Source organism: Carcharhinus amblyrhynchos, unplaced genomic scaffold, assembly GCF_965287045.1.
Source record: "Carcharhinus amblyrhynchos unplaced genomic scaffold, sCarAmb.v2.hapA scaffold_860, whole genome shotgun sequence".
Lineage (NCBI taxonomy): Eukaryota > Metazoa > Chordata > Chondrichthyes > Carcharhiniformes > Carcharhinidae > Carcharhinus > Carcharhinus amblyrhynchos.
The window spans coordinates 37891-60116 of record NW_027650600.1 but is presented as its reverse complement, the minus strand read 5'-3'; the positions used below and the strand labels follow the sequence as shown (position 1 = coordinate 60116).

Sequence of the window (22226 nt, the reverse complement as noted above, 5' to 3'; positions counted from 1 at the left end):
TCCCTCTCTCTCAGGCTAACTGCTTTTGTATTGAAATCATTTCTTCAAGCCCGTCCCTATATTTTCATCGATGAGAAAATCATCAGGGATGCGACCATCTACCTTCAGCAACTTCAAATGGAATCAGGCTGCTTTACCTGCCAGGGCAGACTGTTCAATAATGCCCTGAAGGTAGGAGAGCAAAGGGCCAGAGGGTCAGTGCTGAGGGAGTGCCGCACTGTCAGAGGGTCAGTGCTGAGGGAGCGCCGCACTGTCAGAGGGTCAGTGCTGAGGGAGCGCCGCACTGTCAGAGGGTCAGTGCTGAGGGAGTGCCGCACTGTCAGAGGGTCAGTGCTGAGGGAGTGCCGCACTGTCAGAGGGTCAGTGCTGAGGGAGTGCCGCACTGTCAGAGGGTCAGTGCTGAGGGAGTGCCGCACTGTCAGAGGGTCAGTGCTGAGGGAGTGCCGCACTGTCAGAGGTCAGTGCTGAGGGAGTGCCGCACTGTCAGAGGGTCAGTATGAGGGAGTGCCGCACTGTCAGAGGGTCAGTGCTGAGGGAGCGCCGCACTGTCAGAGGGTCAGTGCTGAGGGAGCGCCGCACTGTCAGAGGGTCAGTGCTGAGGGAGCGCCGCACTGTCAGAGGGTCAGTGCTGAGGGAGTGCCGCACTGTCAGAGGGTCAGTGCTGAGGGAGTGCCGCACTGTCAGAGGGTCAGTGCTGAGGGAGTGCCGCACTGTCAGAGGGTCAGTGCTGAGGGAGCGCCGCACTGTCAGAGGGTCAGTGCTGAGGGAGCGCCGCACTGTCAGAGGGTCAGTACTGAGGGAGTGCCGCACTGTCAGAGGGTCAGTGCTGAGGGAGTGCCGCACTGTCAGAGGGTCAGTGCTGAGGGAGTGCCGCACTGTCAGAGGGTCAGTGCTGAGGGAGTGCCGCACTGTCAGAGGGTCAGTGCTGAGGGAGTGCCGCACTGTCAGAGGGTCAGTGCTGAGGGAGCGCCGCACTGTCAGAGGGTCAGTGCTGAGGGAGTGCCGCACTGTCAGAGGGTCAGTGCTGAGGGAGTGCCGCACTGTCAGAGGGTCAGTGCTGAGGGAGTGCCGCACTGTCAGAGGGTCAGTGCTGAGGGAGTGCCGCACTGTCAGAGGGTCAGCGCTGAGGGAGTGTCGCACTGTCAGAGGGTCAGTGCTGAGGGAGTGCCGCACTGTCAGAGGGTCAGTGCTGAGGGAGCGCCGCACTGTCAGAGGGTCAGTGCTGAGGGAGTGCCGCACTGTCAGAGGGTCAGTGCTGAGGGAGTGCCGCACTGTCAGAGGGTCAGCGCTGAGGGAGTGTCGCACTGTCAGAGGGTCAGTGCTGAGGGAGTGCCGCACTGTCAGAGGGTCAGTGCTGAGGGAGTGCCGCACTGTCAGAGGGTCAGTACTGAGGGAGTGCCGCACTGTCAGAGGGTCAGTGCTGAGGGAGTGCCGCACTGTCAGAGGGTCAGTGCTGAGGGAGCGCCGCACTGTCAGAGGGTCAGTGCTGAGGGAGTGCCGCACTGTCAGAGGGTCAGTGCTGAGGGAGCGCCGCACTGTCAGAGGGTCAGTGCTGAGGGAGTGCCGCACTGTCAGAGGGTCAGAGCTGAGGGAGTGCCGCACTGTCAGAGGGTCAGAGCTGAGGGAGTGCCGCACTGTCAGAGGGACGACTTTCTGTGTGCCCTTCCCGTGTTGAAGCTTTCTCTGTGTCTGATCTCTCCGTGTTCTCCATCCTCAGGGAGGTGTCGATGATTCCGTTTCCCTCTCAGCGTACGTGACCACAGCTTTACTGGAACTGGGGAATAACAGTCCAAAATTGGTGAGCAAACTCCCTCTTCACTGAGGGTGCATCTCGAGAGGAAGAGGAGGAGTGACTGGGGGAACAGGAGGGACAGACTGGTGTGTGAGAGAGAGAGAGAGACAGGGACAGACTGGTGTGTGAGAGAGAGAGACAGGGACAGACTGGTGTGTGAGAGAGAGAGACAGGGACAGACTGGTGTGTGAGAGAGAGAGACAGGGACAGACTGGTGTGTGAGAGAGAGACAGGGACAGACTGGTGTGTGAGAGAGAGAGACAGGGACAGACTGGTGTGAGAGAGAGAGAGACAGGGACAGACTGGTGTGTGAGAGAGAGAGACAGGGACAGACTGGTGTGAGAGAGAGAGAGACAGGGACAGACTGGTGTGTGAGAGAGAGACAGGGACAGACTGGTGTGAGAGAGAGAGAGACAGGGACAGACTGGTGTGAGAGAGAGAGAGAGACAGGGACAGACTGGTGTGTGAGAGAGAGAGGGACAGACTGGTGTGAGAGAGAGAGACAGGGACAGACTGGTGTGAGAGAGAGAGACAGGGACAGACTGGTGTGAGAGAGAGAGAGACAGGGACAGACTGGTGTGAGAGAGAGAGAGACAGGGACAGACTGGTGTGTGAGAGAGAGACAGGGACAGACTGGTGTGAGAGAGAGAGACAGGGACAGACTGGTGTGAGAGAGAGAGAGACAGGGACAGACTGGTGTGTGAGAGAGAGACAGGGACAGACTGGTGTGTGAGAGAGAGAGACAGGGACAGACTGGTGTGAGAGAGAGAGAGACAGGGACAGACTGGTGTGTGAGAGAGAGACAGGGACAGACTGGTGTGAGAGAGAGAGAGACAGGGACAGACTGGTGTGTGAGAGAGAGACAGGGACAGACTGGTGTGTGAGAGAGAGACAGGGACAGACTGGTGTGAGAGAGAGAGAGAGACAGGGACAGACTGGTGTGAGAGAGAGAGACAGGGACAGACTGGTGTGTGAGAGAGAGAGACAGGGACAGACTGGTGTGAGAGAGAGAGAGACAGGGACAGACTGGTGTGTGTGAGAGAGAGACAGGGACAGACTGGTGTGAGAGAGAGAGAGACAGGGACAGACTGGTGTGAGAGAGAGAGAGACAGGGACAGACTGGTGTGTGAGAGAGAGACAGGGACAGACTGGTGTGAGAGAGAGAGACAGGGACAGACTGGTGTGAGAGAGAGAGAGACAGGGACAGACTGGTGTGTGAGAGAGAGACAGGGACAGACTGGTGTGTGAGAGAGAGAGACAGGGACAGACTGGTGTGAGAGAGAGAGACAGGGACAGACTGGTGTGTGAGAGAGAGACAGGGACAGACTGGTGTGAGAGAGAGAGAGACAGGGACAGACTGGTGTGTGAGAGAGAGACAGGGACAGACTGGTGTGTGAGAGAGAGACAGGGACAGACTGGTGTGAGAGAGAGAGAGAGACAGGGACAGACTGGTGTGAGAGAGAGAGACAGGGACAGACTGGTGTGTGAGAGAGAGAGACAGGGACAGACTGGTGTGAGAGAGAGAGACAGGGACAGACTGGTGTGTGAGAGAGAGAGAGACAGGGACAGACTGGTGTGTGAGAGAGAGAGAGACAGGGACAGACTGGTGTGTGAGGGAGAGAGAGACAGGGACAGACTGGTGTGAGAGAGAGACAGGGACAGACTGGAGTGAGAGAGAGACAGGGACAGACTGGTGTGAGAGAGAGAGAGGGACAGACTGGTGTGAGAGAGAGAGCCAGGGACAGACTGGTGTGAGAGAGAGACAGGGACAGACTGGTGTGAGAGAGAGAGAGAGACAGGAGGGACAGACTGGTGTGTGAGAGAGAGAGACAGGGACAGACTGGTGTGAGAGAGAGAGAGAGACAGGGACAGACTGGTGTGTGAGAGAGAGACAGGGACAGACTGGTGTGTGAGAGAGAGACAGGGACAGACTGGTGTGTGAGAGAGACAGGGACAGACTGGTGTGTGAGAGAGAGAGAGACAGGGACAGACTGGTGTGTGAGAGAGAGAGAGACAGGGACAGACTGGTGTGTGAGAGAGAGACAGGGACAGACTGGTGTGTGAGAGAGAGAGAGACAGGGACAGACTGGTGTGAGAGAGAGAGACAGGGACAGACTGGTGTGAGAGAGAGAGAGACAGGGACAGACTGGTGTGAGAGAGAGAGAGACAGGGACAGACTGGTGTGTGAGAGAGAGACAGGGACAGACTGGTGTGAGAGAGAGAGAGAGACAGGGACAGACTGGTGTGTGAGAGAGAGACAGGGACAGACTGGTGTGTGAGAGAGAGACAGGGACAGACTGGTGTGAGAGAGAGAGAGACAGGGACAGACTGGTGTGTGAGAGAGAGAGAGACAGGGACAGACTGGTGTGTGAGGGAGAGAGAGACAGGGACAGACTGGTGTGAGAGAGAGACAGGGACAGACTGGTGTGAGAGAGAGACAGGGACAGACTGGTGTGAGAGAGAGAGAGAGAGAGACAGGGACAGACTGGTGTCAGAGAGAGAGCCAGGGACAGACTGGTGTGAGAGAGAGACAGGGACAGACTGGTGTGAGAGAGAGAGAGAGACAGGAGGGACAGACTGGTGTGTGAGAGAGAGAGACAGGGACAGACTGGTGTGAGAGAGAGAGAGACAGGGACAGACTGGTGTGTGAGAGAGAGACAGGGACAGACTGGTGTGTGAGAGAGACAGGGACAGACTGGTGTGTGAGAGAGAGAGAGACAGGGACAGACTGGTGTGTGAGAGAGAGAGAGAGACAGGGACAGACTGGTGTGTGAGAGAGAGACAGGGACAGACTGGTGTGTGAGAGAGAGAGAGACAGGGACAGACTGGTGTGTGAGAGAGAGAGAGACAGGGACAGACTGGTGTGAGAGAGAGAGAGACAGGGACAGACTGGTGTGTGAGAGAGAGACAGGGACAGACTGGTGTGAGAGAGAGAGAGACAGGGACAGACTGGTGTGTGAGAGAGAGACAGGGACAGACTGGTGTGAGAGAGAGAGAGACAGGGACAGACTGGTGTGTGAGAGAGAGACAGGGACAGACTGGTGTGTGAGAGAGAGACAGGGACAGACTGGTGTGTGAGAGAGAGAGAGACAGGGACAGACTGGTGTGTGAGAGAGAGAGAGAGACAGGGACAGACTGGTGTGTGAGAGAGAGAGACAGGGACAGACTGGTGTGTGAGAGAGAGACAGGGACAGACTGGTGTGTGAGAGAGAGAGAGACAGGGACAGACTGGTGTGTGAGAGAGAGAGACAGGGACAGACTGGTGTGTGAGAGAGAGACAGGGACAGACTGGTGTGAGAGAGAGAGACAGGGACAGACTGGTGTGTGAGAGAGAGAGAGACAGGGACAGACTGGTGTGTGAGAGAGAGACAGGGACAGACTGGTGTGTGAGAGAGAGAGAGACAGACTGGTGTGTGAGAGAGAGAGAGACAGGGACAGACTGGTGTGTGAGAGAGAGAGAGACAGGGACAGACTGGTGTGTGAGAGAGAGAGACAGGGACAGACTGGTGTGTGAGAGAGAGACAGGGACAGACTGGTGTGAGAGAGAGAGACAGGGACAGACTGGTGTGTGAGAGAGAGACAGGGACAGACTGGTGTGAGAGAGAGAGACAGGGACAGACTGGTGTGTGAGAGAGAGACAGGGACACACTGGTGTGAGAGAGAGAGACAGGGACAGACTGGTGTGAGAGAGAGAGAGACAGGGACAGACTGGTGTGAGAGAGAGACAGGGACAGACTGGTGTGTGAGAGAGAGACAGGGACAGACTGGTGTGTGAGAGAGAGAGAGACAGGGACAGACTGGTGTGTGAGAGAGACAGGGACAGACTGGTGTGTGAGAGAGAGACAGGGACAGACTGGTGTGTGAGAGAGACAGGGACAGACTGGTGTGTGAGAGAGACAGGGACAGACTGGTGTGTGAGAGAGAGACAGGGACAGACTGGTGTGTGAGAGAGAGAGAGACAGGGACAGACTGGTGTGAGAGAGAGAGACAGGGACAGACTGGTGTGAGAGAGAGAGAGACAGGGACAGACTGGTGTGTGAGAGAGAGACAGGGACAGACTGGTGTGAGAGAGAGAGACAGGGACAGACTGGTGTGAGAGAGAGAGAGACAGGGACAGACTGGTGTGTGAGAGAGAGAGACAGGGACAGACTGGTGTGTGAGAGAGAGACAGGGACAGACTGGTGTGTGAGAGAGAGACAGGGACAGACTGGAGTGTGAGAGAGAGACAGGGACAGACTGGTGTGTGAGAGAGAGAGAGACAGGGACAGACTGGTGTGAGAGAGAGACAGGGACAGACTGGTGTGTGAGAGAGAGACAGGGACAGACTGGTGTGTGAGAGAGAGAGAGACAGGGACAGACTGGTGTGAGAGAGAGACAGGGACAGACTGGTCTGAGAGAGAGAGACAGGGACAGACTGGTGTGTGAGAGAGAGAGAGACAGGGACAGACTGGTGTGAGAGAGAGACAGGGACAGACTGGTGTGTGAGAGAGAGACAGGGACAGACTGGTGTGTGAGAGAGAGAGAGACAGGGACAGACTGGTGTGAGAGAGAGAGACAGGGACAGACTGGTGTGAGAGAGAGAGAGACAGGGACAGACTGGTGTGAGAGAGAGAGAGACAGGGACAGACTGGTGTGTGAGAGAGAGACAGGGACAGACTGGTGTGAGAGAGAGAGAGACAGGGACAGACTGGTGTGTGAGAGAGAGACAGGGACAGACTGGTGTGTGAGAGAGAGACAGGGACAGACTGGTGTGTGTGAGAGAGAGAGACAGGGACAGACTGGTGTGTGAGAGAGAGAGACAGGGACAGACTGGTGTGTGAGAGAGAGACAGGGACAGACTGGTGTGTGAGAGAGAGACAGGGACAGACTGGTGTGTGAGAGAGAGAGACAGGGACAGACTGGTGTGTGAGAGAGAGAGAGACAGGGACAGACTGGTGTGTGAGGGAGAGAGAGACAGGGACAGACTGGTGTGAGAGAGAGAGACAGGGACAGACTGGTGTGAGAGAGAGACAGGGACAGACTGGTGTGAGAGAGAGAGAGAGAGAGAGACAGGGACAGACTGGTGTGAGAGAGAGAGAGACAGGGACAGACTGGTGTGTGAGAGAGAGACAGGGACAGACTGGTGTGTGAGAGAGACAGGGACAGACTGGTGTGTGAGAGAGAGAGAGACAGGGACAGACTGGTGTGTGAGAGAGAGAGAGACAGGGACAGACTGGTGTGTGAGAGAGAGACAGGGACAGACTGGTGTGTGAGAGAGAGAGAGACAGGGACAGACTGGTGTGTGAGAGAGAGAGAGACAGGGACAGACTGGTGTGAGAGAGAGAGAGACAGGGACAGACTGGTGTGTGAGAGAGAGACAGGGACAGACTGGTGTGGGAGAGAGAGAGACAGGGACAGACTGGTGTGTGAGAGAGAGACAGGGACAGACTGGTGTGTGAGAGAGAGACAGGGACAGACTGGTGTGTGAGAGAGAGAGAGACAGGGACAGACTGGTGTGTGAGAGAGAGAGAGACAGGGACAGACTGGTGTGTGAGAGAGAGAGACAGGGACAGACTGGTGTGTGAGAGAGAGACAGGGACAGACTGGTGTGTGAGAGAGAGAGAGACAGGGACAGACTGGTGTGTGAGAGAGAGAGACAGGGACAGACTGGTGTGTGAGAGAGAGACAGGGACAGACTGGTGTGAGAGAGAGAGACAGGGACAGACTGGTGTGAGAGAGAGAGAGAGACAGGGACAGACTGGTGTGAGAGAGAGAGACAGGGACAGACTGGTGTGTGAGAGAGAGAGAGACAGGGACAGACTGGTGTGTGAGAGAGAGACAGGGACGGACTGGTGTGTGAGCGAGAGAGAGACAGACTGATGTGTGAGAGAGAGAGAGACAGGGACAGACTGGTGTGTGAGAGAGAGAGAGACAGGGACAGACTGGTGTGTGAGAGAGAGAGACAGGGACAGACTGGTGTGTGAGAGAGAGACAGGGACAGACTGGTGTGAGAGAGAGAGACAGGGACAGACTGGTGTGTGAGAGAGAGACAGGGACAGACTGGTGTGAGAGAGAGAGACAGGGACAGACTGGTGTGTGAGAGAGAGACAGGGACACACTGGTGTGAGAGAGAGAGACAGGGACAGACTGGTGTGAGAGAGAGAGAGACAGGGACAGACTGGTGTGAGAGAGAGACAGGGACAGACTGGTGTGTGAGAGAGAGACAGGGACAGACTGGTGTGTGAGAGAGAGAGAGACAGGGACAGACTGGTGTGTGAGAGAGACAGGGACAGACTGGTGTGTGAGAGAGAGACAGGGACAGACTGGTGTGTGAGAGAGACAGGGACAGACTGGTGTGTGAGAGAGAGACAGGGACAGACTGGTGTGTGAGAGAGAGAGAGACAGGGACAGACTGGTGTGAGAGAGAGAGACAGGGACAGACTGGTGTGAGAGAGAGAGAGACTGGGACAGACTGGTGTGTGAGAGAGAGACAGGGACAGACTGGTGTGAGAGAGAGAGACAGGGACAGACTGGTGTGAGAGAGAGAGAGACAGGGACAGACTGGTGTGTGAGAGAGAGAGACAGGGACAGACTGGTGTGTGAGAGAGAGACAGGGACAGACTGGTGTGTGAGAGAGAGACAGGGACAGACTGGTGTGTGAGAGAGAGACAGGGACAGACTGGTGTGTGAGAGAGAGAGAGACAGGGACAGACTGGTGTGAGAGAGAGACAGGGACAGACTGGTGTGTGAGAGAGAGACAGGGACAGACTGGTGTGTGAGAGAGAGAGAGACAGGGACAGACTGGTGTGAGAGAGAGACAGGGACAGACTGGTCTGAGAGAGAGAGACAGGGACAGACTGGTGTGTGAGAGAGAGAGAGACAGGGACAGACTGTTGTGAGAGAGAGACAGGGACAGACTGGTGTGTGAGAGAGAGACAGGGACAGACTGGTGTGTGAGAGAGAGACAGGGACAGACTGGTGTGTGAGAGAGAGAGAGGGACAGACTGGTGTGTGAGAGAGAGAGAGACAGGGACAGACTGGTGTGAGAGAGAGACAGGGACAGACTGGTGTGTGAGAGAGAGACAGGGACAGACTGGTGTGTGAGCGAGAGACAGGGACAGACTGGTGTGTGAGAGAGAGAGAGACAGGGACAGACTGGTGTGTGAGAGAGAGAGACAGGGACTGACTGGTGTGAGAGAGAGAGACAGGGACAGACTGGTGTGTGAGAGAGAGAGAGACAGGGACAGACTGGTGTGAGAGAGAGAGAGAGACAGGGACAGACTGGTGTGTGAGAGAGAGAGGGACAGACTGGTGTGTGAGAGAGAGAGAGAGACAGGGACAGACTGGTGTGAGAGAGAGAGAGACAGGGACAGACTGGTGTGTGAGAGAGAGACAGGGACAGACTGGTGTGTGAGAGAGAGAGAGAGACGGACAGACTGGTGTGTGAGAGAGAGAGACAGGGACAGACTGGTGTGTGAGAGAGAGACAGGGACAGACTGGTGTGTGAGAGAGAGAGACAGGGACAGACTGGTGTGTGAGAGAGAGAGAGAGAGACAGGAGGGACAGACTGGTGTGAGAGAGAGAGACAGGGACAGACTGGTGTGAGAGAGAGAGAGAGACAGGGACAGACTGGTGTGAGAGAGAGAGACAGGGACAGACTGGTGTGAGAGAGAGAGAGAGAGACAGGGACAGACTGGTGTGTGAGAGAGAGAGAGACAGGGACAGACTGGTGTGAGAGAGAGAGACAGGGACAGACTGGTGTGTGAGAGAGAGACAGGGACAGACTGGTGTGAGAGAGAGAGACAGGGACAGACTGGTGTGAGAGAGAGAGACAGGGACAGACTGGTGTGAGAGAGAGAGAGAGAGACAGGGACACACTGGTGTGTGAGAGAGAGACAGGGACAGACTGGTGTGTGAGAGAGAGACAGGGACAGACTGGTGTGTGAGAGAGAGACAGGGACAGACTGGTGTGTGAGAGAGACAGGGACAGACTGGTGTGTGAGAGAGAGAGAGACAGGGACAGACTGGTGTGTGAGAGAGAGACAGGGACAGACTGGTGTGTGAGAGAGAGACAGGGACAGACTGGTGTGTGAGAGAGAGACAGGGACAGACTGGTGTGTGAGAGAGAGAGAGACAGGGACAGACTGGTGTGTGAGAGAGAGAGAGAGACAGGGACAGACTGGTGTGTGAGAGAGAGAGAGAGACAGGGACAGACTGGTGTGTGAGAGAGAGACAGGGACAGACTGGTGTGTGAGAGAGAGAGAGACAGGGACAGACTGGTGTGTGAGAGAGAGAGAGACAGGGACAGACTGGTGTGAGAGAGAGAGAGACAGGGACAGACTGGTGTGTGAGAGAGAGACAGGGACAGACTGGTGTGAGAGAGAGAGAGACAGGGACAGACTGGTGTGTGAGAGAGAGACAGGGACAGACTGGTGTGAGAGAGAGAGAGACAGGGACAGACTGGTGTGTGAGAGAGAGACAGGGACAGACTGGTGTGTGAGAGAGAGACAGGGACAGACTGGTGTGTGAGAGAGAGAGAGACAGGGACAGACTGGTGTGTGAGAGAGAGAGAGAGACAGGGACAGACTGGTGTGTGAGAGAGAGAGACAGGGACAGACTGGTGTGTGAGAGAGAGACAGGGACAGACTGGTGTGTGAGAGAGAGAGAGACAGGGACAGACTGGTGTGTGAGAGAGAGAGACAGGGACAGACTGGTGTGTGAGAGAGAGACAGGGACAGACTGGTGTGAGAGAGAGAGACAGGGACAGACTGGTGTGTGAGAGAGAGAGAGACAGGGACAGACTGGTGTGTGAGAGAGAGACAGGGACGGACTGGTGTGTGAGAGAGAGAGAGACAGACTGGTGTGTGAGAGAGAGAGAGACAGGGACAGACTGGTGTGTGAGAGAGAGAGAGACAGGGACAGACTGGTGTGTGAGAGAGAGAGACAGGGACAGACTGGTGTGTGAGAGAGAGACAGGGACAGACTGGTGTGAGAGAGAGAGACAGGGACAGACTGGTGTGTGAGAGAGAGACAGGGACAGACTGGTGTGAGAGAGAGAGACAGGGACAGACTGGTGTGTGAGAGAGAGACAGGGACACACTGGTGTGAGAGAGAGAGACAGGGACAGACTGGTGTGAGAGAGAGAGAGACAGGGACAGACTGGTGTGAGAGAGAGACAGGGACAGACTGGTGTGTGAGAGAGAGACAGGGACAGACTGGTGTGTGAGAGAGAGAGAGACAGGGACAGAGTGGTGTGTGAGAGAGACAGGGACAGACTGGTGTGTGAGAGAGAGACAGGGACAGACTGGTGTGTGAGAGAGACAGGGACAGACTGGTGTGTGAGAGAGAGACAGGGACAGACTGGTGTGTGAGAGAGAGAGAGACAGGGACAGACTGGTGTGAGAGAGAGAGACAGGGACAGACTGGTGTGAGAGAGAGAGAGACAGGGACAGACTGGTGTGTGAGAGAGAGACAGGGACAGACTGGTGTGAGAGAGAGAGACAGGGACAGACTGGTGTGAGAGAGAGAGAGACAGGGACAGACTGGTGTGTGAGAGAGAGAGACAGGGACAGACTGGTGTGTGAGAGAGAGACAGGGACAGACTGGTGTGTGAGAGAGAGACAGGGACAGACTGGTGTGTGAGAGAGAGACAGGGACAGACTGGTGTGTGAGAGAGAGAGAGACAGGGACAGACTGGTGTGAGAGAGAGACAGGGACAGACTGGTGTGTGAGAGAGAGAGAGACAGGGACAGACTGGTGTGTGAGAGAGAGAGAGACAGGGACAGACTGGTGTGAGAGAGAGACAGGGACAGACTGGTCTGAGAGAGAGAGACAGGGACAGACTGGTGTGTGAGAGAGAGAGAGACAGGGACAGACTGGTGTGAGAGAGAGACAGGGACAGACTGGTGTGTGAGAGAGAGACAGGGACAGACTGGTGTGTGAGAGAGAGAGAGGGACAGACTGGTGTGTGAGAGAGAGAGAGACAGGGACAGACTGGTGTGAGAGAGAGACAGGGACAGACTGGTGTGTGAGAGAGAGACAGGGACAGACTGGTGTGTGAGAGAGAGACAGGGACAGACTGGTGTGTGAGAGAGAGAGAGACAGGGACAGACTGGTGTGTGAGAGAGAGAGACAGGGACTGACTGGTGTGAGAGAGAGAGACAGGGACAGACTGGTGTGAGAGAGAGAGAGACAGGGACAGACTGGTGTGTGAGAGAGAGAGAGACAGGGACAGACTGGTGTGAGAGAGAGAGACAGGGACAGACTGGTGTGTGAGAGAGAGAGAGACAGGGACAGACTGGTGTGAGAGAGAGAGAGAGACAGGGACAGACTGGTGTGTGAGAGAGAGAGGGACAGACTGGTGTGTGAGAGAGAGAGAGAGACAGGGACAGACTGGTGTGAGAGAGAGAGAGACAGGGACAGACTGGTGTGTGAGAGAGAGACAGGGACAGACTGGTGTGTGAGAGAGAGAGAGAGACGGACAGACTGGTGTGTGAGAGAGAGAGACAGGGACAGACTGGTGTGTGAGAGAGAGACAGGGACAGACTGGTGTGTGAGAGAGAGAGACAGGGACAGACTGGTGTGTGAGAGAGAGAGAGAGAGACAGGAGGGACAGACTTGTGTGAGAGAGAGAGACAGGGACAGACTGGTGTGAGAGAGAGAGAGAGACAGGGACAGACTGGTGTGAGAGAGAGAGACAGGGACAGACTGGTGTGAGAGAGAGAGAGAGAGACAGGGACAGACTGGTGTGTGAGAGAGAGAGAGACAGGGACAGACTGGTGTGAGAGAGAGAGACAGGGACAGACTGGTGTGAGAGAGAGACAGGGACAGACTGGTGTGTGAGAGAGAGACAGGGACAGACTGGTGTGAGAGAGAGAGACAGGGACAGACTGGTGTGAGAGAGAGAGACAGGGACAGACTGGTGTGAGAGAGAGAGAGAGAGACAGGGACACACTGGTGTGTGAGAGAGAGACAGGGACAGACTGGTGTGTGAGAGAGAGACAGGGTCAGACTGGTGTGTGAGAGAGAGACAGGGACAGACAGGTGTGTGAGAGAGAGAGACAGGGACAGACTGGTGTGTGAGAGAGAGAGAGACAGGGACAGACTGGTGTGTGAGAGAGAGAGAGACAGGGACAGACTGGTGTGTGAGAGAGAGAGAGACAGGGACAGACTGGTGTGTGAGGGAGAGAGAGACAGGGACAGACTGGTGTGAGAGAGAGACAGGGACAGACTGGAGTGAGAGAGAGACAGGGACAGACTGGTGTGAGAGAGAGAGAGGGACAGACTGGTGTGAGAGAGAGAGCCAGGGACAGACTGGTGTGAGAGAGAGACAGGGACAGACTGGTGTGAGAGAGAGAGAGAGACAGGAGGGACAGACTGGTGTGTGAGAGAGAGAGACAGGGACAGACTGGTGTGAGAGAGAGAGAGACAGGGACAGACTGGTGTGTGAGAGAGAGACAGGGACAGACTGGTGTGTGAGAGAGAGACAGGGACAGACTGGTGTGTGAGAGAGACAGGGACAGACTGGTGTGTGAGAGAGAGAGAGACAGGGACAGACTGGTGTGTGAGAGAGAGAGAGAGACAGGGACAGACTGGTGTGTGAGAGAGAGACAGGGCCAGACTGGTGTGTGAGAGAGAGAGAGACAGGGACAGACTGGTGTGAGAGAGAGAGACAGGGACAGACTGGTGTGAGAGAGAGAGAGACAGGGACAGACTGGTGTGAGAGAGAGAGAGACAGGGACAGACTGGTGTGTGAGAGAGAGACAGGGACAGACTGGTGTGAGAGAGAGAGAGACAGGGACAGACTGGTGTGTGAGAGAGAGACAGGGACAGACTGGTGTGTGAGAGAGAGACAGGGACAGACTGGTGTGTGAGAGAGAGAGAGACAGGGACAGACTGGTGTGTGAGAGAGAGAGAGACAGGGACAGACTGGTGTGTGAGGGAGAGAGAGACAGGGACAGACTGGTGTGAGAGAGAGACAGGGACAGACTGGTGTGAGAGAGAGACAGGGACAGACTGGTGTGAGAGAGAGAGAGAGAGAGACAGGGACAGACTGGTGTGAGAGAGAGAGAGAGAGAGACAGGGACAGACTGGTGTGAGAGAGAGAGCCAGGGACAGACTGGTGTGAGAGAGAGACAGGGACAGACTGGTGTGAGAGAGAGAGAGAGACAGGAGGGACAGACTGGTGTGTGAGAGAGAGAGACAGGGACAGACTGGTGTGAGAGAGAGAGAGAGACAGGGACAGACTGGTGTGTGAGAGAGAGACAGGGACAGACTGGTGTGTGAGAGAGAGAGAGAGACAGGGACAGACTGGTGTGAGAGAGAGAGACAGGGACAGACTGGTGTGTGAGAGAGAGAGAGACAGGGACAGACTGGTGTGTGAGAGAGAGACAGGGACAGACTGGTGTGAGAGAGAGACAGAGACAGGGACAGACTGCTGTGAGAGAGAGAGACAGGGACAGACTGGTGTGAGAGAGAGAGAGAGAGACAGGGACAGACTGGTGTGTGAGAGAGAGAGAGACAGGGACAGACTGGTGTGAGAGAGAGAGAGAGAGACAGGGACAGAGTGGTGTGAGAGAGAGACAGGGACAGACTGGTGTGTGAGAGAGAGAGAGACAGGGACAGACTGGTGTGACAGTGAGAGAGACAGGGACCGACTGGTGTGTGAGAGAGAGAGAGAGACAGGAGGGACAGACTGGTGTGAGAGAGAGAGACAGGGACAGACTGGTGTGAGAGAGAGACAGGGACAGACTGGTGTGAGAGAGAGAGACAGGGACAGACTGGTGTGTGAGAGAGAGACAGGGACAGACTGGTGTGTGAGAGAGAGTCAGACTGGTGTGAGAGAGAGAGACAGGGACAGACTGGTGTGTGAGAGAGAGAGAGACAGACTGGAGTGAGAGAGAGAGACAGGGACAGACTGGTGTGAGAGAGAGAGAGACAGGGACAGACTGGTGTGTGAGAGAGAGAGACAGGGACAGACTGGTGTGTGAGAGAGAGAGACAGGGACAGACTGGCGTGAGAGAGAGAGAGAGAGGGACAGACTGGTGTGTGAGAGAGAGACACAGACAGACTGGGGTGGGAGAGAGAGGGACAGGGACAGACTGGTGTGGGAGAGAGAGAGAGAGGGACAGACTGGTGTGTGAGAGAGAGACACAGACAGACTGGGGTGGGAGAGAGAGGGACAGGGACAGACTGGTGTGGGAGAGAGAGAGACAGGGACAGACTGGTGTGTGAGCGAGAGACACAGACAGACTGGTGTGTGAGAGAGAGGGAGAGGGACAGACTGGGGGGATTAAGGGATATGGGGAGGGGGAGTGAGGGATATGGGGAGGGGAGTGAGTGAAATGGCAAGGAATGAGGGAAATGGGGAGGAGGGCTGGGGGATATGGGGAGGGGATAGTGAGGGATAACGAGATGTGTGATTTCTGGAGTGTTTCAGTGATACCTGAGCCCTGTGTGTGAGTGAGTGAGACTCTCTGTCTGTGCCTAACTCTCTCTGTCTGCCTCACGTCTAGACGGGAGTGACAGACAGGGCCCTGTACTGTCTGCGAGATGCCTTGGAGACGGTGAACAGTAGCTATACCCTCTCACTCCTGGCGTACACGTTCACACTGGCTCAGGACAAGCTCGCCAGGGAAAAAACACTCCAACGCCTCGAGGAACTGGCTGTCAAAGAAGGTAGGGCCTCACTCAGCCACCTTCCCTCCACTCCCCCTCACCCTCCATCAATCCCTCCATTCCCCCTCACCCTCCATCACTCCCTCCATTCCCCCTCACCCTCCATCACTCCCTCCACTCCCCTCGCCCTCCATCACTCCCTCCACTCCCCCTCACCCTCCATCACTCCCTCCACTCCCCCTCACCCTCCATCACTCCCTCCACTCCCCCTCGCCCTCCATCACTCCCTCCACTCCCCCTCAACCTCCATCACTCCCTCCACTACCCCTCACCCTCCATCACTCCCTCCACTCCCCCTCACCCTCCATCACTCCCCCTCACCCTCCATCACTCCCCCTCACCCTCCATCACTCCCCCTCACCCTCCATCACTCCCTCCACTCCCCCTCGCCCTCCATCACTCCCTCCACTCCCCCTCGCCCTCCATCACTCCCTCCACTCCCCCTCGCCCTCCATCACTCCCTCCACTCCCCCTCGCCCTCCATCACTACCTCCACTCCCCCTCGCCTTCCATCAGTCCCTCCACTCCCCCTCGCCCTCTATCACTCCCTCCACTCCCCCTCGCCTTCCATCACTCCCTCCACTCCCCCTCGCCCTCCATCACTCCCTCCACTCTCCCTCACCCTCCATCACTCCCTCCACTCCCCCTCGCCCTCCATCACTCCCTCCACTCCCCCTCGCCCTCCATCACTCCCTCCACTCCCCCTCGCCCTCCATCACTCCCTCCACTCCCCCTCGCCCTCCATCACTCCCCTCACCCTCACCCTCCATCACTCCCTCCACTCCCCTCGCCCTCCATTACTCCCCTCACCCTCGCTGGAGTGTGGGATATTAGAACGTGTGGTGATGCTTATGTTTGCAGACGGCCTGACTCACTGGCGCCGCCAGCAGGAGCCTGAGGAAGAACACGGCTATTGGTGGAGGGCTCCCTCGGCAGAGGTGGAGATGACAGCCTACGTTCTCCTAGCCCTGCTGTCCCAGCCCCAGGTCCCCACCTCCGACCTGGACCGAGCCGTTCCCATCGTCCGCTGGCTGGTGAAACAGAGAAATTCCTACGGAGGATTCGCCTCAACCCAGGTAAAGAGTGGGGCTCTGAGAGGGGGATTGGGGTAGCTCAGAGAGAGGCCCTTCAGGAGAGTCGATAAAGGGGAATCAGTAGATGCACTGTACCGGGATTTACAAAAGGCAGAGAGTGGGGCTCAGTACCGCCCTGAGAGGGGGGGGGATTGGAGTAGCTCAGAGAGAGGTCCTTCAGGAGGGTCGATAAAGGGGAATCAGTAGATGCACTGTACCAGCATTTACAAAAGGCAGAGAGTGGGGCTCAGTACCGCCCTGAGAGGGGGGGGGATTGGAGTAGCTCAGAGAGAGGCCCTTCAGGAGGGTCGATAAAGGGGAATCAGTAGATGCACTGTACCAGCATTTACAAAAGGCAGAGAGTGGGGCTCAGTACCGCCCTGAGACGGGGGGGGGATTGGAGTAGCTCAGAGAGAGGTCCTTCAGGAGGGTCGATAAAGGGGAATCAATAGATGCACTGTACCAGCATTTACAAAAGGCAGAGAGTGGGGCTCAGTACCGCCCTGAGAGGGGGATTGGGGTAGCTCAGAGAGAGGCCCTTCAGGAGGGTCGATAAAGGGGAATCAGTAGATGCACTGTACCGGGATTTACAAAAGGCAGAGAGTGGATCTTGGGGTTTGAGTCCATAGCTCCCTGAAAGTGACCACACTCGCAGGCAGGGTGGTAAAGGAGGCATACAGCACCTTTGTTGGTCAGGACATTGGGTACAGGAGTCAGGATGTCATGTGGTAGCTTTAGTTAGGCCGCACTTTAAGAGCATTGCGTTTGATTCTGGTCTCCACATCACAGGACGGATGTGGAAGCTCGGGAGCGGGTGAGGAAGAGGTTTACCAGGAATAAAAATTCTGAGCAATAAGGAGAATAAACTAGGATTGTTTTCTCTGGAGCAGTGGAGGCCAAGGGGAGACCCAATAGAAGTCTAGAAAATGAGAGGCATAGATAGGGTTGACAGTCAGAATCATTTACATGTCTAATACTAAGGGACGCACACTTAAGGTGAGAGGGCAAATGTTCAAAGAAGATGTGAGGGGCAAGTTGAGCTAAAGACGAGACAGAGGGAGAGAGAGAGAGACACGGAGAGAGAGAGAGAGACACAGAGAGAGAGAGAGAGACATGGAGAGAGAGAGAAACATACACAGAGAGACTGAGAGAGACACAGAGAGAGAGAGAGAAACAGAGAGAGACATAGAGAGAGAGAGTCAGAGAGGGAGTCAGAGGAAGAGACACAGAGAGAGAGAGACATACACAGAGAGACTGAGAGAGACACAGAGAGAGAGAGTCAGGGGGAGTCAGAGGAAGAGACAGAGAGAGAGAGACGGGGAGAGAAAGTTAGAGAGAGACAGGAAGAAACAGAGGATTGGCAGTCAGTCAGAACCTTTTTGCCCAGAGTTGAAATATCCAATACTCGGGGGGGCACGCACTTAAGGTGAGAGAGAAAGGTCAAAGGAGATATGAGGGGCAGGTTTTTTAACTCAGAGAGTGATAGGTGTCTGGAACGCACTGCCAGTGGTGGTGGAGGAGGAGGCAGATATGATGGGGGTGTTTGACGGGCTTTTGGATAAGAACATGAATATGCAGGGAATAGAGGGATGGGGAGTGAGGGCAGGCAGAAGGGATTGGTTTAATTGGATGTCATGTTCAGTACAGCATGGCGGGCTAAAGGGCCTGTTCCTGTGCCTTACTGTTCTATGTTCTACCACTCAGTACTACTGTCAGAGTGGGATTGAATAGAGTCACAGAGGATTACAGCATGGAAACAGGCCCTTTGGCCCAAATAGGTAAGTCCCATGGGCTGGATGGGATTTACTCTAGGATTCTCTGGGACGCTAGGGACGAGATTGCAGAGCCTTTGGCTTTGATCTTTAGGTCGTCATTGTCCACAGATATAGTGCCGGAAGACTGGAGGACAGCAAATGTTGTCCCCTTGTTCAAGAAGGGGAGTAGAGACCATCCTGGGAATTAGAGACCAGTGAGCCTTGCTTCTGTTGTGGGCAAAGTTTTGGAAAGAATTATAAGGGATAGGATTTATAATCATCTAGAGGGAAATAAATTGATTAAGGATAGTCAACACAGTTTGTGAAGGGTAGGTCATGCCTCACAAACCTTATCGAGTTCTTTGAGAAGGTGACCAAAGAGGTGGATGGGGATAAAGCAGTTGATGTGGTGAATATGGATTTCAGTAAAGCGTTTGATAAGGTTCCCCACACCAACCTACTACAGAAGATATGGAGACATGGGATTGAGGGCGATTTAGCAGTTTGGATCAGGAATTGGCTCGCTGATAGAAGACAGAGGGTGGAGGTTGATGGGAAATATTCAACCTGGAGTTCAGTTACAAGTGGTGTGCCTCAAGGATCTGTTTTGGGGCCACTGCTGTTTGTCATTTTTATAAATGACCTAGATGAGGGTGTAGAAGGATGGATTAGTAAATTTGTGGATGATACTAAAGTCGGAGGAGTTGTAGACAGTGAGGATGGATGTTACAGTTTGCAGAGGGACATAGATAAGCTGCAGAGCTGGGCTGAGAGGTGGCAAATGGAGTTTAATGCGGAAAAGTGTGAGGTGATTCACTTTGGAAGGAGTAACAGCAATACAGAGGACTGGGCTCATGGTAAGATACTTGGTGGTGTGGTTGAGCAGAGAGATCTCGGGGTACATGTGCATAGCTCCCTGAAAGTTGGCACCCAGGTTGATAAGGTTGTTAAGAAGGCGTACGGTGTGTTAGCTTTGGAAGTGTCTTAGCTCTTGGGAAGGCCTTATGAGGAAAGGCTGAGGGACTTGAGGTTATTTTCATTGGAGAGAAGAAGGTTACGAGGTGACCTGATTGAGGCACACAAGATGATCAGAGGGTTAGATAGGGTGGACAGTGAGAGCCTTTTACCTCGGATGGTGATGGCTAACATGAGGGGACATAGCTTTAAATTAAGGGGTGGTAATTATGGGACAGTTGTCAGAGGTAGGTTCTTTACTCAGAGGGTAGTAAGGGCGTGGAATGCCCTGCCTGCAGCAGTTGTGGACTCGCCAAAGTTAAGGGCATTCAAATGGTCAGTGGGTAAACATATGGATGAAATTTGGAATAGTGCAGGTTAGATGGGCTTTAGATTGGTTCCACTGGTCAGTGCAACATCGAGGGCCAAAGGGCCTGTACTGCGCTGTAATGTTCTATGTTTGCCCATGCTGCCATTTTTTATAACCTCTCAGCTTGTCCCAGTTGCCCACGTTTGGCCCATATCCCTCTATACCCATCGTACCCGTGTAACTGTCTAAATGCTTTTTAAAAGATAAAATTGTACCCTCCTCTACTACTGCCTCTGGTGGGGAAGTGGGCAGATGGGGGAGCTGTTTCCAGAGTGACTGACCCTGTTCTCCACTTCCCTCTCCCCTCTCAGGACACAGTAGTAGCCCTCCATGCCCTCTCCCTCTATGCGGAGTTGACTCATGTCGCTGACCCCCGCAGCTCGGTGTCTGTGAGCTCTGAGAGCGGATTCCACCAGGAATTCCACATCAACTCCTCCAACCAGCTCCTGCTTCAGAGCCAGACCCTGCCGGAGGTTCCCGGAGAATACACTGTGGAAGTGACTGGTACCAGCTGCCTGCTCCTCCAGGTCAGTTTGCTCACTGCGTAACCCCGAGTCAAAGGAGACAGAACTGCGGGAGAAAGCAACGTTCAGGATGGGAGCGAGCCATGTTCAAGATGGGAGAGTGAGGGATATTCAGAATGGGAGAGTGAGGGATATTCAGGATGGGGGAGTGAGGGATATTCAGGACGGGAGAGTGAGGGATATTCAGGACGGGGGAGTGAGGGATATTCAGGACGGGGGAGTGAGGGATATTCAGGACGGGGGAGTGAGGGATATTCAGGATGGGGGAGTGAGGGATATTCAGGACGGGAGAGTGAGGGATATTCAGGACGGGGGAGTGAGGGATATTCAGGACGGGGGAGTGAGGGATATTCAGGATGGGAGAGTGAGGGATATTCAGGACGGGGGAGTGAGGGATATTCAGGACGGGAGAGTGAGGGATATTCAGGACGGGGGAGTGAGGGATATTCAGGATGGGGGAGTGAGGGATATTCAGGACGGGAGAGTGAGGGATATTCAGAACGGGGGAGTGAGGGATATTCAGGACGGGGGAGTGAGGGATATTCAGGATGGGAGAGTGAGGGATATTCAGGACGGGGGAGTGAGGGATATTCAGGACGGGGGAGTGAGGGATATTCAGGACGGGGGAGTGAGGGATATTCAGGACGGGAGAGTGAGGGGTATTCAGGACGGGGGAGTGAGGGATATTCAGGACGGGGGAGTGAGGGATATTCAGGATGGGACAGTGAGGGATATTCAGGACGGGAGAGTGAGGGATATTCAGGACGGGACAGTGAGGGATATTCAGGACGGGACAGTGAGGGATATTCAGGACGGGACAGTGAGGGATATTCAGGACGGGGGAGTGAGGGATATTCAGGACGGGACAGTGAGGGATATTCAGGACGGGAGAGTGAGGGATATTCAGGACGGGGGAGTGAGGGATATTCAGGACGGGGGAGTGAGGGATATTCAGGACGGGACAGTGAGGGATATTCAGGACGGGACAGTGAGGGATATTCAGGACGGGGGAGTGAGGGATATTCAGGACGGGGGAGTGAGGGATATTCAGGACGGGGGAGTGAGGGATATTCAGGACGGGGGAGTGAGGGATATTCAGGACGGGGGAGTGAGGGATATTCAGGACGGGGGAGTGAGGGATATTCAGGACGGGGGAGTGAGGGATATTCAGGACGGGGGAGTGAGGGATATTCAGGACGGGGGAGTGAGGGATATTCAGGACGGGGGAGTGAGGGATATTCAGGACGGGACAGTGAGGGATATTCAGGACGGGACAGTGAGGGATATTCAGGACGGGAGAGTGAGGGATATTCAGGACGGGAGAGTGAGGGATATTCAGGACGGGGGAGTGAGGGATATTCAGGACGGGACAGTGAGGGATATTCAGGACGGGGGAGTGAGGGATATTCAGGACGGGGGAGTGAGGGATATTCAGGACGGGGGAGTGAGGGATATTCAGGACGGGGGAGTGAGGGATATTCAGGACGGGGGAGTGAGGGATATTCAGGACGGGGGAGTGAGGGATATTCAGGACGGGGGAGTGAGGGATATTCAGGACGGGGGAGTGAGGGATATTCAGGACGGGGGAGTGAGGGATATTCAGGACGGGGGAGTGAGGGATATTCAGGACGGGGGAGTGAGGGATATTCAGGACGGGGGAGTGAGGGATATTCAGGACGGGGGAGTGAGGGATATTCAGGACGGGGGAGTGAGGGATATTCAGGACGGGGGAGTGAGGGATATTCAGGACGGGGGAGTGAGGGATATTCAGGACGGGGGAGTGAGGGATATTCAGGACGGGACAGTGAGGGATATTCAGGACGGGAGAGTGAGGGATATTCAGGACGGGAGAGTGAGGGATATTCAGGACGGGGGAGTGAGGGATATTCAGGACGGGGGAGTGAGGGATATTCAGGACGGGAGAGTGAGGGATATTCGGGACGGGAGAGTGAGGGATATTCAGGACGGGACAGTGAGGGATATTCAGGACGGGGGAGTGAGGGATATTCAGGACGGGAGAGTGAGGGATATTCAGGACGGGAGAGTGAGGGATATTCAGGACGGGGGAGTGAGGGATATTCAGGACGGGGGAGTGAGGGATAT

General features: G+C 55.2%; 1 protein-coding gene across 1 annotated transcript in view; it reads left to right on the top strand.

Moving 5' to 3' along the window:
- The first annotated feature begins 19 nt into the window (after positions 1-19).
- LOC145340234 (alpha-2-macroglobulin-like) overlaps positions 20-22226 on the top strand; it is a 40069-nt gene continuing 17862 nt past the window's right edge. Inside the window, exons 1-5 of the mRNA XM_080184677.1 lie at positions 20-171; positions 1718-1798; positions 15286-15448; positions 16310-16524; positions 19911-20126. Coding sequence (XP_080040803.1) covers positions 118-171; positions 1718-1798; positions 15286-15448; positions 16310-16524; positions 19911-20126 — 729 coding nt within the window. The 5' untranslated portion in view covers positions 20-117. The remainder of the gene's footprint in view (positions 172-1717; positions 1799-15285; positions 15449-16309; positions 16525-19910; positions 20127-22226) is intronic.